Genomic DNA, 16153 nt, shown 5'->3' with positions numbered 1-16153 from the left:
TTTCAGTTTGTTCTTTTCTGGGAAGCTCTTTATCTCTCCATCAACTTTAAATGATAGCCTTGCTGGATAAAGCAATCTAGGTTGTAGGCCTTTGTGTTCCATCACTTTGAGTATCTCCTGCCACTCTGTCCTGGCCTTCAGTGTTTCTGTAGAAAAGTCATTTGATAGCCTTATGGGAGTTCCCTTGTACGTAACCTTCTGCCTTTCGCTTGCTGCTTTTAAGATTCTCTCTTTGTCTTTAAGCTTTGCCATTTTAACTATAATGTGTCTTGGTGTGGGCCTGTTTGGGTTTATCCTGGTTGGAACTCTCTGCACTTCCTGGGCTTGTATGTTGGTTTCCTTCATCAGGTTAGGGAAGTTTTCAGACGTTATTACCTCAAATATGTTCTCAATCCCTTGCTTCCTCTCTTCGCCTTCTGGTATTCCTATGATGCGCATGTTGTTGCGCTTGATGTTATCCCAGAGGTCTCTTAACCCATCTTCATTGTTTTTTATTCTTTTTTCTTTCTGTTGTTCAGTTTGAGTGATCTCTGCTAACTTGTTTTCTAAGTCGCTGATTCGATCCTCTGCTTCATCTAACCTGCTGGTCATTCCTTCAAGTGAGTTCTTAATTTCGGTAATTGTGTTCTTTAGTTCTAGCTGGTTGTTCGTTAAGATTTCTACATCCTTTTTTAGTTCTAACTGGTTGTTCTTTATGATATCTATATCCTTCTTTATGTCTTCCCTAAGCGCCTTAAACATTCTTATCACCAGTGTTCTGATCTCTGTCTCTGACAGGTTGGTTACCTCTGCTTCATTTGGTTCCAGTTGTGGAGGTTTCTTCTGTTCTTTTATTTGGGACATGTTTCTTTGTCTCCGCATTGTGACTGACTCTCTGTGTTTGCTTTGATGTATTAGGAAGATCCCCTAGAGCTCTTAGTTCTTGCTGGGTTATCTTATGTAGTATGTGTCCTTTATATTTGACTTGGACTACTTCGTTCTTCTCCTCTGCATGAGCTCCACAGGTGGTTCGTGTGTTTAGTATATTGTCCTGTTCAAGAAGAACTTTAATTGCTTTTTGCTTTTGAGTAGGTGGGTTTAACTCCTAGGCCGTCTAGTTGTGAAACTTGGCTCTGCCCACCGCAGGGTGTTCTGCTGGGTGAGGGTTGGTCACTTAAATGAGGTTTGGCCTCTATGGGCTCTTGTGCCTTCAGAGGATTCCCTCTGGGTGTGTGACTTGTTGGTCAAACCCGGTAGTACTCTGGTTTGGTCCAGAGTTGGCTTCTGGATATGTTGAATCTTGTGCCTCTTAAGCTGGGCCCTGTTAGGGCAGTTTCAGCACAAATCAAGTTACCAAGTACAAAAACAACAACAACAACAACAAAGAAAACAAATCAAGTACATTCACATGTAAAATACAACTGACAATCCCCACTCAACATAGGCAAAGATATCAAAGAAAAAAAGGCAGAACAAAGCAAATCACAACAAGCAGAAAAAAAAAAACACCAAGCAAAGCAAAACAGAAAGCAGCACCAGTCTTGGCTTAAGCCCACCAAGTAATCTCCAGGTTGTCCTCCGCTGTGCCAAAGAGTTCCCTGCCTATTGCGAAGGCAGCGCTGGTCACCTGGTGCCCAGAGTGAATTTGGGAGTGTAGATTTAAATACGAGGGGCTGAGGGGTCTGGATGACAGTTTTCAGAGAGACCGTGCAGTTTCTGTCCTTTCCTGCACAAATGCATGCTGAGAGTAGCTCCACCAGCCCTGTGCCCAGTACTCCTGAGTCTTAGGGCCCTCCTTCCGTGGGTGTGTGGGAGGGGGCGGGCGGGCGATCTCTAAGCTGCTGAAAGCTTGGAGCTGCGTCTACCACTTACTGCTGAACTCAGGGAGTGCTTCTGCGGTTGCCCTTGCCCCGCCCCAGGCCAGCCAGAGAGGGTGGGGGCTGGGGATGGAGAGGTCTTCTCTCTCCCAGGCCAGCCACGTCACACCCCTCCCGCAGGCCCGAAAAGGTGGTGGCTGGGGGTGTGGGAGTCTCCTCTCTCCTCGTCCAGCGAAAATCCCCTCCTCCCAGCGTCTTCCGAAGGTCAGAGCTGGCTGCCATTCTTCCCAGCGCCTGAGCACAGACGCCCCTCTGTAATCTGACACTTCTCCTCAGTTCAGGGGTCAGTTTAAGTCTCTAGAAGGGCAGGGGGAGGATTCGAAAAGCGAGGTGAGAGGCCCAGGTGTGGCATCTGAGTTCTTTGTCTGCCCTAGGGCCCACGAGCTGCCCGTCCCGGCGGGAGCGATCAGCTGTGGGACACAGGGAAAGAGCCCACCTCCTGGACCCTGTGCTCTCCGCTGCACCATGGGCTCCTGTGGGACTCTAGAGCCCCGGGTGCTGCCTGCCGCTGCTGCTGTGGGCACGCTGCAGGGCCGCGGCTCTACCGTGGGGGTGGGGAGAGCGCGGCGCATTTCCTCTTGCCCTCCTCGCTCCTCCCCTGATCGCCCAACTAGCGCACCCCAAAGCAAACCTTCCATGAGTCTGCGCTCTGTCCTGGGCGCCGCAGCGGCGGTCGCCAGCGGGCCGTGGGGGCGGGAGCATGCTTCCACTTCGCTTTCCTGCCTCCTCCCCTGCTCGCAATCAGCGCTCACCTTCAGGTAATTCCTCCACGAGTCTCCCCGCTGTTCTGCGTGTTCTATATCTCCCTGTGTCTTTAGAGCTGCGGTTTACCGCCGCTGCCGCAGCCGCCGCCGGCCTGATTCCACCAGGAGACCGCGCGTTTCCACTCTGCTCCTTTCCTTCTTCCTCTGCTCACCCAATTTGTGCACCTTCAAGTAATCCTTCCACAAGTCTCTTAGGAGTCTCTTAGCTGTTCTGCGTGATGAGCAAAGAGTTGTTTGATGGGTTATATGTCCCGTTTGTAATAAGATCCGGAGGAGAACTCAGAAAATGTGTCCCGCTGCCGCCATTCCTATGACGTCACTCCCGTTTTGTTTTGTGTCTACTGACTTGAGTCAACAGGCTAGCTGCTCTAAGGAGAAACGCCGTACAAGCATTTTGGACAGTGATAGGCTAATAGCAGAAAGCTAGAAAATGTGTTATGTTTTCTAAACAAAAGAACTACGTTGACAACTTCACCAAGAAAAGCCAGGGAACAAATAATCTTAGGGCTTTGAAATTGATTGCAAAATGCCTCGAAAATGATCTGACTCAGGGGAAGAGGAAAAGAGAAGGATTGAAACACACATAGTTAGCTGCTCTGAAGCTGTAGTGTAAGGAAATGATGACAGTAATAATACTAAGCATTTATCAAGGGTTTGTAATTTATTATTTGCTCTTATTTAATCCTCACAACAACGTTTGGGAAAAGGTAACAATCATGTCCCTATTTTATAAACTGAGATCACTGAGGCTTAGAGAGTTTCAGTGATTTGCTCGTCAGGTGTCGGTTCAGGGTTACTGAGTCAAACCTCCATGAACGTAACTATACATTACCACCTCCCAAACTAGGAGACAGAAAACTGAGCTCCACTACTTACTTTCTGGATGACCTCAGCAAGTCTTGTGGCCTTTTGGAGCTTCATTTTCCCAGCTACAACTTGGGACTGGCAGGATTGATAAAGAGATGATAGATCTGTGATCAAGACAGGCGAGGTCAGACTGCAGTAACAACTCCCGAAAAGCTCAGAGACTTTCCACATGCCTGCTGCTGGTCTCACACACACAGTAGTCTCCGTCCACACAGCCACTTAGGTCTGGGACCAAAGCTGACACACCATTCATGCTTGTAGGTGCACCTGCCAGAACACGAGACCTCTATAGTTTTTGGGACGCCACTACAAGAAAGAGAGAGACTAATAGATCACAACTGTGCTTTTTATTCCCTCAGCTTGACAGTGACACCTGTTTTTTCTGCTCACTATAGAAGTCACAAGGCCTACCCAGCTCCAAAGGTGCTGAGAAGTACTTTCTGTTCAGGCAGGGAGGAAACTGGCCATGGGCAAACACTAGGAATGGCTTGTAAAATAGCAATTTGACAAGTATTATTGAGTACCTGCTGCATGGTAGAAGCATCGGTGTGAGGATGGAGCAAAACAAAATGTAGACTTGGACTTAAAAACCAGCAAAAGGAAGGAAGGTGCATATGTGTAAGCAGATATGTGTGGCCGATTGTATTTTCCAAGAGGCTCCAGTGGTTCTACCTCCTGTTATTCACACCTTACGTACCTCCCTTCTACACTGTCCAAGGGCTGGTGTGTGACCAATAGCATATGGAAGAAGTGACGCTATATCACTTCAGAAAGAGGTTTTTAAAAAGGCACTGCATCTTCTGTCTAGTTCACATTCTCTTTCTCTCTTGAGTCACTTGCTCTGGGGGAAGCCACCTGCCATGTAAGAGCAGACCTTGGAGAAGCCTAAGGTCTCTCCGAGGAATGTTAAGGAATGAAGGCCTCTTACCGACACTCATGTGAGTGAACTTGGAGACAACCTCCAGCCCTGTCTAGCCTTCAGATGACTATAGCCCCAGCCAATAGTTGTGCTGCAATCTCATGAGAAGCCCAGAGCCAGAACAACCCAGCTCACAGATTCCTGACTCTATATGAGATAATAAATGTTTTTGGTTTTAAGCTACTAAGTTTGGAGGTAAGTTGCTATAAGGCAATGGCTAATACATATATCTCTACACACAATATGTATGTATATATAAAATAGGGTTTTATAAATATAATACTGTGTAACATCTGAGGCTAGGTCATAGAAAAGCATACAGCTTCTGCCTAGTTCTTTCTTGGGATGCCTGCTCCTGGAACGTGGACACCAAGCTATGATGAAGCGCAAACTAACCTGTATAGAGAGACCACACACAGAGGTCCACACAGAGAGGAACTGGGGTCCCCAGCCAATAACTACCCTCACTCTCCAGACGTGTGAGTGAATGAACCGTTAAATGATTCCAGACCCCAGCCTCCCAAGCTTCCCGCTAAGGCCCCAGACATTGTGGAACAGAGTCAAGCCTTATTTTCTGTGCCTTCCCCAAATTCGTGATGCACAGAACCTATGAGCATAATAAATGGTTGTTTTATATTACTACCATGTTTCCCCGAAAATAAGACCGAGCCTGACCATCAGCTCTAATGCGTCTTTTGGAGCAAAAATTAATATAAGACCTGGTATTATATTATGTTATATTATATTAATTATATTATATTATATTAATTATATTAATTATATTATATTATCATTATATTATATTACCCGGTCTTATACTATAGTAAAATGGTAAGTTTTGGGATAGTTTGTTATGAGCCATAGTAACTGAATATTATAAATTAAGAGCTAAATTGCATGTTGTAGATCATTTTAGACACTTGTGAAGTTGTGCCATGTTTTGAATTGCCCTGATGACTTTACCCCTTGGATGGCTCATTTTTTCCTCAGGTCTTTATTAAACCATGATGCTCAACTAACAAAGGAAATTATAATAGGATGTTAAAAGCTACACAGGGACTATGATATAACTCCTTTCTTTTCCACACTGAGATTATGGTGTCAGTTAAAATTTTAAATACTGGCTATTACATAAGTCACAGAACTTCTCTCAGCCCCAATTTCTTCACCTATATCAAAGGGTAAGAAAAGAACCTTTGGTAGATACAAAAAAGAGACAAATGATTCTTGCTCTGCTTATTGCAGAGTAAAATTGTGAAGCTGAATCAGATAATCTACATATTCTGTCATTCTGTAAGGAGTCTTAGGAATGTTTCTATATATTTGGCACTGAATTAGCCCTAAAGTAGTAGATCAGCAGCAGTAGATTTCTGCTCAACCACAGGACATGGTGGAGGGTCAGGTTATGCCCCTCTTCTCCAAGCTATCTGTTCCAACATGGAGAGGCCTTCTGGAAATATCCAGTTTCTTCCTGGGAAGTGCAGTGTCACATACCTCAAGGTAAAAGCAAAACAAAACGCTAATTACCATCATGGTTCCTCTGGGAGTTGCGTTGTGGGTAAGTTCTATGTAAGGAGAATTTTTTAAAGCTGCTTAAGAACAATGTGTCTGGTGGTATTTACCATCTATGTTGTATTGATCCCTGTTATGTCCTTTTGTTGAATTGATCCCTTTATTATTATGTAATGTCCTTCTTTATCTTTTATTATAGTCTTCATTTTAAAGTCTATTTTGTCTGATATATGTATTGCTATCCCAGCTTTTTTCTCACTTCCATTTGTGTGGAAATATCTTTTTCCATCCCTTTACTTTCAGTCTGTGTGTGTCTTTCCATCTGAAGTGAGTCTCTTGTAGACATTATATGCATGGGTCTTCTTTGCTTATCCACTCATGTACCCTGTGTCTTTTGATTGAGCATGTAATCCATTTACATTTTAAGTGATTCTTCATAAGTAGATCTTCAATATTTTAAAGTTTGAGCTGGTTGATTTCCTAGACTCTCCAGGAAGCTCGGGATCAGACATGTGATTTAGGTTTGACTGATCTGTGCTCCTGCTCCATAATCAGTCTCAGGAAATAGTGGGACACAGAAGTAGGGATGACCATCAGTCCATTCGGGTGATAGGTGGTGCCAGTGAGGCAGCAGCATCCTGTGTGTGTGTGTGTGTGTGTGTGTGTGTGTGTGTAGCTCTGCCATGGGAAGAATTGTCAACAGGAACTTCCAGTGGCTGCAATCACTATACTATTTGCATATAATCATAGGTAGTAAAAATTGTAAATGAACTGAACATTTCAGTTAAAAGACATAGATTGACAAAGGTAGATAAGCCCTTCTAGAAGACAGGATGGTAAAGCTCCAAGAGTCAAGGAAACCTGTAGAGCTGGGACCGTCCTGTTCTCCTCCCTTGGGATGTTGTGCAGTGGTATAGTTGTAGTGGGTATTTGTGCCTAGTGTCTGTTCTGAATGGTTGGTACTGTTGTACTGAATGTTTATGCCTACTATCAGTTCTGATGTGTTCAAGCAATTGTACTGGGTATTTATGCCTGAATCGTTTTGACTTTGGGGAAGAGCCAGAGTCGCATGGTGCCAGAATCGGTGAATAACGTGGATGAGGACACACCATAATGTTTTTATTTGACAGAAATTGCCATACCACAAGTGATGTGTCACATGGAGTCTTTCATTATGATCACAAAATATGGTGTATGCTGCTACGGAGTGCCATCCAATGGAAAGGCAGGGATCTTCAATAGGGGAAGTGGCACATCAAACCTTAGTAACAGTGTGTGACGAGTTTCAACTTGTTCAGTGTAGTCGGGTCTGAGCTACTATGCTTGAGAGAAGGTGTGTTTTAAAGTGTGCCGTAAATCATCCTCCATCATGACAACACTCCGTGTCACACATCACTTCTGGTACGGCAATTTCTGTCAAATAAAAACATTACAGTGTGTCCTCATCCACCATATTCATTGTTTTGTTAATTTCTTATTCTGGTAGTTCATTATTGGTGTATAAAAATGCAACCAATTTCTGTGTATTAATTTTGTATCCTGCTACTTTACTGAATTCGTTTATGATTTCTAATAGTCTTTTGGTGGAATCTTTGGGGTTCTCTATATATAGTGTCATGTCATCTGCAAATAATGACAATTTTACTTCTTCCTTTCTAATTTGGATGCCTTTTATTTCTTTCTCTTGTCTAATTGCTGTGGCTAGAACTTCCAGCACTCTGTTGAATAGAAGTGATGAAAGTGGGCAACCTTGTCTTGTTCCTGATCTTAAGGGGAATGCTTTTGGCTTTTCCCCATTGAGTATGATGTTAGCTGTGTGTTTGTCATATATGGCCTTTATCATGTTGAGATATGTACCCTCTATTCCAATTTTGCTAAGAGTTTTTACAATAAATGGATGCTGGGTTTTGTCAAATGCATTTTCTGCATCTATTGATGTGACCATGTGATTTTTATTTTTCGTGTTGTTTATGTGGTGTATCATGTTCATTGATTTGTGGATATTGAACCAAACTTGCATACCAGAAACGAATCCCACTTGATCATGGTGTATGATCTTTTAAATGCATTTTTGAATTGTGTTTGCTAATATTTTGTTGAGGATTTTTGCATCTATGTTCATTAGGGGTATCGACCTATAATATTTTTTGTAATGTCTTTGGAGCTTTCCCTTTCCTTGGATTTTTTTGAATAATTTCAGGAGAATAGGTGCTAATTCTTGTTTGAATGTTTGGTAAAATTCACCTGTGAAGCTATCTGGTCCAGGACTTTTGTTGGGAGCTTGTTGATTAGTGATTAGATTAGATTTCATTTGTAGTAATAGGTCTGCTTAGATTTTCTATTTCTTCTTGATTCAGTCTTGGAACATTGTATGCTTCTAGAAATTTATCTATTTCTTCCAGATTGTCAAATTTGTTGGCATATAGTTGCTCATAGTATTTTCTTAATTTTTTTTTTTTGTATTTCTATGGCATCTGTTGTCACTTCTCTTTCATTTCTGATTTTATTTATTTGGGCCCTCTCTCCTTTTTTCTAGATGAGTCTGGTTAAAAGTTTGTCTATTTTGTTTATCTTGTCTGAAAAACAACTCTTGGTTTCATCGGTCTTTTGTCATGTTTTTTTTTTGTCTCCATTTTGTTTATTTCCACTCTGATCTTTATTATTTTCTTCCGTGTACTCATTTTGGGCTTATTTTGCTGTTCCCTTAAGTGTAAAGAAAGACTATTGATTTGAGATTTTTCTTGTTTCTTTAGGTAGGCCTGTATTGCTATGAATTTCCCTCTCAGGACTGCTTCTGGTGTGTCCCATAGATTTGTGATCATTGTGTTTTCATTTTTGTTTGTCTCAAAATAGCTTTTGATTTCTTCCTTGATCTCATTATTCCCCCATTCATTATTTAGTAGCATGTTAGTCTCCGTGTGTTTATGTGTTTTCAGTTTTGGGGTGTGTTTTTTTTTTTGTAATTGATTTCTAGCTTCATACCAGTGTGGTCGAGAAGACACTTGATATGATTTCAATCTTCTAAAATTTATTGAGACTTTCTTTGTGGCCTAACGTGGTCTATCAAGGACAATGTTCCATGTGCACTTGAAAAGAATGTACATTGTGCTGCATGGGAGTGAAATGTTCTAAAAGTATCAATTAAATCCATCTAGTCTAGTGTGTCATTTAATTTTCTGTCTAGTGGATCTGTCCATTGGTGTCAGTGGGGTGTTGAGGTCCTCTACTATGATAGTGTTACTGTTGGTCTCTGCCTTTATGTCAGTCAATATTTGTTTTACATATTTAGGTGCTTCTGTGTTGGCTGCATAGGTATTTACTATGATATGTCCTTTTGTTGAATTGATCCCTTTATTATTATGTAATGTTGTCATGCGGAGCGACCTGCGGGGCCTCTAGTCCCGCTCCCCACATAAGAACGCAGGATATGGCTAGGCCAAAAAGGAACACCCACGAGCCATAAATAGGGGAGTCATACCACTATATTCTCTCTGGCAGCCGGGGGAGACACACATAGTAGTAGCCACACGATCCACAGTCCGCCATTCACTTCTCTGCCTGCCAACCAACCAACCAATCAACTCAGCCCCACAGTTACATCAGTAGCCAATTGGCTAACCGGTTATAACTGATGGCCAACCAGTCACAGTTGATGGTCATTCACTACGCGAGCCAGCACTTCCCCACGCGAGGCCCAGAGCCTGGAAACTGCTGTCTGGGACTCTGTCCCCACAAATGTCCTTTTTTATCTTTTATTATAATCTTTTTAAAGTCTATTTTGTCTGATAATATATTGCTACCCCAGATTTTTTCTCATTTCCATTTGTGTGAAATATCTTTTTCCATCCCTTTACTTTCAGTCTGTGTGTGTCTTTCGATCTGAGGTGAGTCTCTTGTAGACATCATATGCATGGGTCTTGTTTTCTTATCTACTCAGCTACCCTATGTCTTTTGAATGGAGCATTTAATCCATTTACATTTAGAGTGATGATTGATAAGTACATAGTTATTGCCATTTTATTAGTCATATTTTTGATCTTCATTATTTTGTTTGTTTGTTTTTTCCTTTCTTCCACTTGAAGAAGTCCTTTTAATGTTTCCTATAATACTGGCTTGGTGGTAATGAATTCCTTTAGCTTTTTCTTATCTGGGAAGCTCTTTATCTCTCCTTCAATTTTAAATGATAGTCTTGCTGGCTAGTGTAGTCTTAGTTGTAGGCCCTTGTTTTTCATCACTTTGGATATTTCCTGCCACTCCTTTTTGGCTTGCAAAGTTTCTGTTGAGAATTCAGCTGACAATCTTATTGGAGTGCCCGTATAAATTACTAGTTGCCCTTCTTTTGCTGCTTTCAGGATTCCCTCTTTCTCTTTAACCTTTGACATCTTAACTATGATGTGTCTTGGTGTGGGCCTGTATGGATGGGTTCATCTTGTTTGGGATTCTCTGTGCTTCTTGGGCTTGTATGTCTATTTCCTTCACCAGATTGGGGAAGTTTTTGGTCATTATTTCTTCCAATAGGCTATCAATCCCTTGCTCCCTCTCTTCTCCTTCTGGTTCCCCTATAATGTAAATGTGGTTATACTTTATGTTGTCCCACAAGTCCCTTAAACTATCTTCATTGTTTTTCTTTTTTTTTCTTTTTGCTGTTGCAATTGGGTTTATTGTGCTACCTTATCTTCTAAATCACTGATTTGATCCTCTGCTTCATGTAATCTGCTGTTGATTCTTTTTAGTGTATGTTTCATTTCAGTTTTTGTATTCTTTATTTCTGACTGGTTTTTTTTTATGGTTTCTATGTCTTTCTTTATGCTTGCTATCTCTTTGTTGAAATTTTTACTAAGTTCCTTAAGCATTCTTATAATCAGCGTTTTAAACTCTGTCTCTGGTAGGTTGGTTGCCTCCATTTCATTTTCCATTTCTGGAGGTTTCTCCTGTTCTTTTATTTGGGGCATGTTTCTTTGTTTCCTCATTCTGGCTACCGCTCTGTGTTTGCTTCTATGTATTGGGTAGATCTCCTATGTCTCTCAGTCTTTCCTGGGTGGCCTTATATAGTATTTGTCCTGTGTGGTCCAATTGTGCAGTCTCCCTAATCTCCTGTACATGTGTTCCAAGAATGTCCCTAGTGTTTTGTGTGTGTTCTTCTTTTGTAATTGAGCCTTGATTGCTTTTGTCATGTCAGTGGGTGGAATTGACTCCCATGCTGACTAACTGTGAGAATTGGCTACACCCACAGTATATGAGCTGCTGTGGGGGCTGACCCCTCAGAGAAAACTTCAACTGTGTGGGCTCTTATGCCTGTTGAACCCCCTTTTGCATGTGCCTCTCGTGAGTCTAACCAAGTAGTGCTCTAATGGTCTGAGGCTGGCCTCTGGGTATGTTATTTCTGGTGTCTCTTGGGCGGGGCTCCCTTGCAGGCCAATTTCAACCTTGCCTGTTTCTGCCCCAGGGGTACCTGGTAGAACCCTCAAAGCCATCTGTGGTTGGCTGCTGCCTCCTTAGGTGTACATGCTGGGTTGATTGACCTGGTGTTGAGAGTGCCCTCCATATTGCCCTCGGTGATGCAGCACTAGCTGGATGGAGTGGAGTTCAAGGGAGTCACGAGACGTGACTGGTGGTTTTTCAAAGTTAATGCAGATTCAGTTCTTATGCCAGTACCTGGTCTATGACCACCTTGCACAATGCCCTGAGAACACTGCAGCCATCCACTACCTCAGGCTCACAAATTCCCCAGAGGTGCCCCAGAGTGATGTGGTGCAGTTTTGGGGTCGCTGTCCTCCACCAAAATCTTTCTTGACCATTGTGGATTGTCTCCTGCTATAAAAGATCTCTGCAGTTTGTGTAGTGTGGTCTGCCACCCAGGTGCCCAGAGTGCCCCTAGCAATGCAGCTCTAGGTGAACTTGGTGGGGTTCCAAGGAGCTAAGGAATGCTGTTGGTGGTTTCTGAAAAGTCAGTGCAGTCTCAGCTTGTGCACTGGTGCTGGGCCTGTGGCCACCCTGCAAAAATACCTCGAGCACACTATAGCTAGCCACCACCCATTTACTATGGGGCACAGGTCTTGGGTTACTGCCTACCAATAGATGTTTCCTGGGCCACCACAGGCCCTCTGCCCACTTTAATCCACAGCCTTGGGGTGGGGCCAGCTGCCCAGCAGTCAAGAGTTTCCTGGGCAATGTAGCCCCAGCTATGCGGAGGGCAGGGACGAGGGCATCACCAAGGCAGTGCACACGTGTGACTCCACCAGAGCAATGCAGTCCCAGACTTGGCCCTTTGGGGGAGGGCTTAACCCTGAAAAGATGGTGCCCTCCTGTAAACCACACATGTGTCAGACGCCACACAGGGACAACAATGGCTCCTGTCCCTCCAGCTCTCATATGGAAGCCATGCAATTCAATCTTTCCCTACACATCCCTGGACCTCCTGAGCTGCCACCCCCACCACCAGAGACCAGGTGAATACCCACAAGCGAGCGAGTACATGTGCTAGCTCTACAAGAGGGCATCTGAGTTTCCAGCTGCCTTCCACCCCACCAGGAAGGCAGACAGAGTCCTCGCTGATTTTCACTTCCAGATTCCGTGGGAATTCCTCTTCCCAGCACAGGATCCCTGGGCTATGGAGCCTGATGTAGGGCAGGAGGCCACTCCCTCTTCAGTGGGACCTCTGCTACTGAGGTGTCCCTCCTGATGTTCCACCTCTGTCTGTGGGTTTGGGGTCAGCCTGTTTCACATCTGTGCCCCTCCTACCAGTTTTGATGTGACCTCTTGCTTGTATCCTTAGTTATAGGGGTTCTGTTCAGCTACTGTTCAGATGATTCTTGAGGTTGATTGTTCTGTAATTTATTTGTACTTTTGGTGTGATTCTGAGAGGCAGTCGGCATAGCATTTACCTAATCAGCATCTCGGACCTCTTTCAGGATGATCCATAGGTGACCACTTTTAACATTTTGGTGCACATCTGTTCAGCTTTTTCTCTCTCTATAAAATATATATACACATATTTTTCCCTATAAGATAAGCGTATTATAAATTTATTCTGCGTTTCGCTTTTTCTAAAAACTAACTATGTATCGTAACTGTTTTCCCATGTCAGCACATATAGATCTACTTTATTCTAACCACACAGTAGGTGGCCTATTGTATATTTCTATCATAATAAGTTTTCCCAGTTCCTTATTATTGATCATTTCGTTTGTTTCTACCCCCCACCCACCCTTTTTAATTACAAAATAGGTTTTGGTGAAAGTACTGTATCTCTGTCTTTTGGGGTTTGTTACAATTTCCAAATTGCCCTCTTGGAAGTGTTTTTGTGTGTTTCCCATTTCCCATGCCACCTCTGAATGTTATTTTTCAAATCCTAGCAACGGTCTTTCATTCAGTGAGTATTAATAGTGGTGATGAAGTTAGACTTTCTATGTAAGTTGCCTAAATAAACTTCACTTGATCATTCAGAAGCTGTAGGTGTTTTCTACATTTCTGGGGTCTAATCACCCTCCCCTTGTCTTCTATGTTTTTCAGTTACAACAGTGGCCTGACTCATATACAAAGAAGTTTGAGCACAGAATCTACCCAATCACATTTTCAGTTGGAAACCCTCAGGAATGGAAGAAATTATTCAAACCCTGTGCTGCCCAGAGACTCTTTCTTCCGGTAGGAACACCAGCTTTTAAAAAGATGCTGCTTGGGAGAAAATTGCTCCTGGCAATGTTGTGAAATTTACTGGGTTATATTCAGAGACATTTTATTTACAGCTAAAAATGTGTTTCTGTTGGATTCTGTAGTTAATGCTGCTAGTTTTCAGAGTGTAGGGAGTGGGTCCCTGTATTTAAAAGGGACTTTCTTTACCAAAGATGGAGGGACTGAGAGCATCCAAGGCATGTTTTGGGTTATGGGTCTTTGTAACTATGGCTCTACCATTTACTAGCTGTGCAAATCTCAGAAAACCTCCCAATTTCTCTATATCTCAATTTCTTCTATTAGCTTGGCACATAATTGATCCTAAATAAATATTCGCTTTGATTATTATTATTTCTCTTATAACAATAACAATAACTACTACAACATGTAGCCATCCTAGAGGATAATTCAGAGAAGGCCCAGAGTTCTGGTTCTGGCTTTCAGTTTTGAATTTTTTAATTTAATGTTTTAATTTCATGTTTTAAATCCTAAATAGAAAAATTGCTGAATATACAAAACTGATGATATCATTGAGCCAAGATGGCAACTTTGAATTGTAGCCTTGATCTTTCTGAGGGATTTGTGCCTCAGCAAATATTCATTGAGCACCCATTAGGTGCTAAGTCCTTGCTTAGTGATGGTGATATGGCTGTGAAGAAGATAGGTGTGATCTTATCCTTTGAGAGTTTGAGTCCAGCAGGGCATTCAACAGGTAATTGGAAGAGTGATCTGTGCTGAGGTGGAGAACAGAATCTCATTCATGGAACATAGGATACCACTTTGGTCTGGTAGATGTCATAGAAAGTTCTCTTGAGGTATGGCATTTATGCTGAAACATGAATGAAGGACAAGTAGGGATCACTGAGTGACAAGGGCCTCGGGAATGAGAGAGAAAAGTGTCCCAGGCAGATGAAACAGTATGTACAAAGTCCCTGAGTTGGGAAGGAGCATATTGGAGAACATAAAACAAAACACACTAACCAGAAAGTAGAGGGAGGTGGGATTGAAGAGGTCAGCAGGGGCTGGAACTTTCTGGTTGTGTAAGCCTTGTTCAAGTTTCTGCTCTTTGTGTTAAGGGTAATGAGAAGCTATTGATTGGTTTCTACCATGGAAGAGGGATGATCTAACTTGTGTTTTAAAGAAGACACACTGGTTCATTGCAGTGTGGACAGTGGAATTGCTGAGGCCAATTAATAATGACCTGGGCTCTGATGGTTGTCTTAGAGATGGATTCAGAATCTGCCTGAGAAATAGAATGTGCTAGTCTTCATGATTGGCTGGTTGTAAGAGTTGAAAAGAAGTGAGATAATAAGGATTTTACCGAAGTTTCTTATCTGAACAACTAAGGTTGATCTGTTTGAAATTGCCAATACCCAGCTATTTATGACCTACAAAAGAGTCGATGTCTTATGGTTTAACCTACTAAGTGGATGGTGGTGCTATTTAGAAATGGAAAAGACTGGAGGAAGATGTTTTGGTAAGAGGGGAGATGAGTTTAATGTGGGTAATATTTTGATTTTGAGGTGCTTGGGATACACCCACACAGGGAAGTCTTACTGTCTGTTGGTCTGAAACTCTAAGTTGCAGGTGGGACTTTTAGCATTTCCTACGCTGAACCTGTGAGAAGAACAAGGCCGGGATGTACTGTGGATGCTGAGCTGCTGCACAACCTCGTCCACTCATTAAATCACCTGTTTTTCACATGCTGCATAATTTTATATAATGTTGTGAGATGGAATTAATTGCATATAATGGTGGTAAGAAAAAATACCTCATATTGGCACTAAAATCTCTAGGTTGGTGATTTGAAACCTAATTACCATTTGAGAAGATGAAGGGAAAAATATCAGGTTTCTGCTTTTTGTCTCCATTGTAGGGGAAAAATGTATTATATAGCCAAAGTTACTGCTAGAAAATTGTCTCCCCAACCTTCCCCAAAAATATTAGTAACACATTTGAATTTTCCCCAACCTGGAACTGTGACTTTATTGCTGCTATTAAAAACAAACAAACCCATAACATAATTGTTTTCATTCATCCCTGCTAAGTAAGTATTCCATTTTGCATGACATATGGGTGCTGGCATTCATTATCTGCTTTTGATAATGGAAACTAAGCATTCCTTAAAAACAATAAAGATTGTGATTAACAGGACATTTACCTTCTCTGAGTCATATATCATAACAGAAGATTATGAAGATGGAATTTTGTAGCGTCAGTGAGATATATTGATTCTCAACATAATTTGAAATAAAGTTTAGGTGATGTTTTCCTTGAAGTTCATCTCTATAAAACCAAATCAGGCATGCTGCTGAGAAGCGTGGAAAAGTTGGAGATCCTAAAATGTAAACATTCTGTCAGGTGGCCAGTCAATTGACTGAAAACTTCAGTCTTACCCATTTTCTGAGGTGGTCTTACCTACCTCAAACCTGTAGAAGAAACCTTTCTCCGGTAAGATTTTTACTATGAGAATAACCAGAGAAGAAGTCTTTGCAACTCAAGCCTATTAGATTTTCAAGTACTATTACTGAAATTTAGATCCCACCAATTCAAGATTTATGAAG

At 42.2% G+C, this 16153-nt stretch overlaps 1 protein-coding gene across 2 annotated transcripts in view; it reads left to right on the top strand.

Moving 5' to 3' along the window:
* GXYLT2 (glucoside xylosyltransferase 2) overlaps window positions 1–16153 on the top strand; it is a gene marked incomplete at its 5' end in the record, with an annotated part of 191737 nt that overhangs the window by 111224 nt on the left and 64360 nt on the right. For both annotated transcript variants that reach the window (XM_081072716.1, XM_081072715.1), the window contains one exon: window positions 13431–13562. In XM_081072716.1, the coding sequence (XP_080928842.1) occupies window positions 13431–13562 (132 nt within the window). The remainder of the gene's footprint in view (window positions 1–13430; window positions 13563–16153) is intronic.

This window comes from Rhinolophus hipposideros, assembly GCF_964194185.1.
Source record: "Rhinolophus hipposideros genome assembly, chromosome: 14".
NCBI classification, from domain to species: Eukaryota; Metazoa; Chordata; class Mammalia; order Chiroptera; family Rhinolophidae; genus Rhinolophus; species Rhinolophus hipposideros.
Note: the sequence above shows the minus strand (reverse complement) of the source record. Positions and strands in the feature narration are given on the sequence as shown.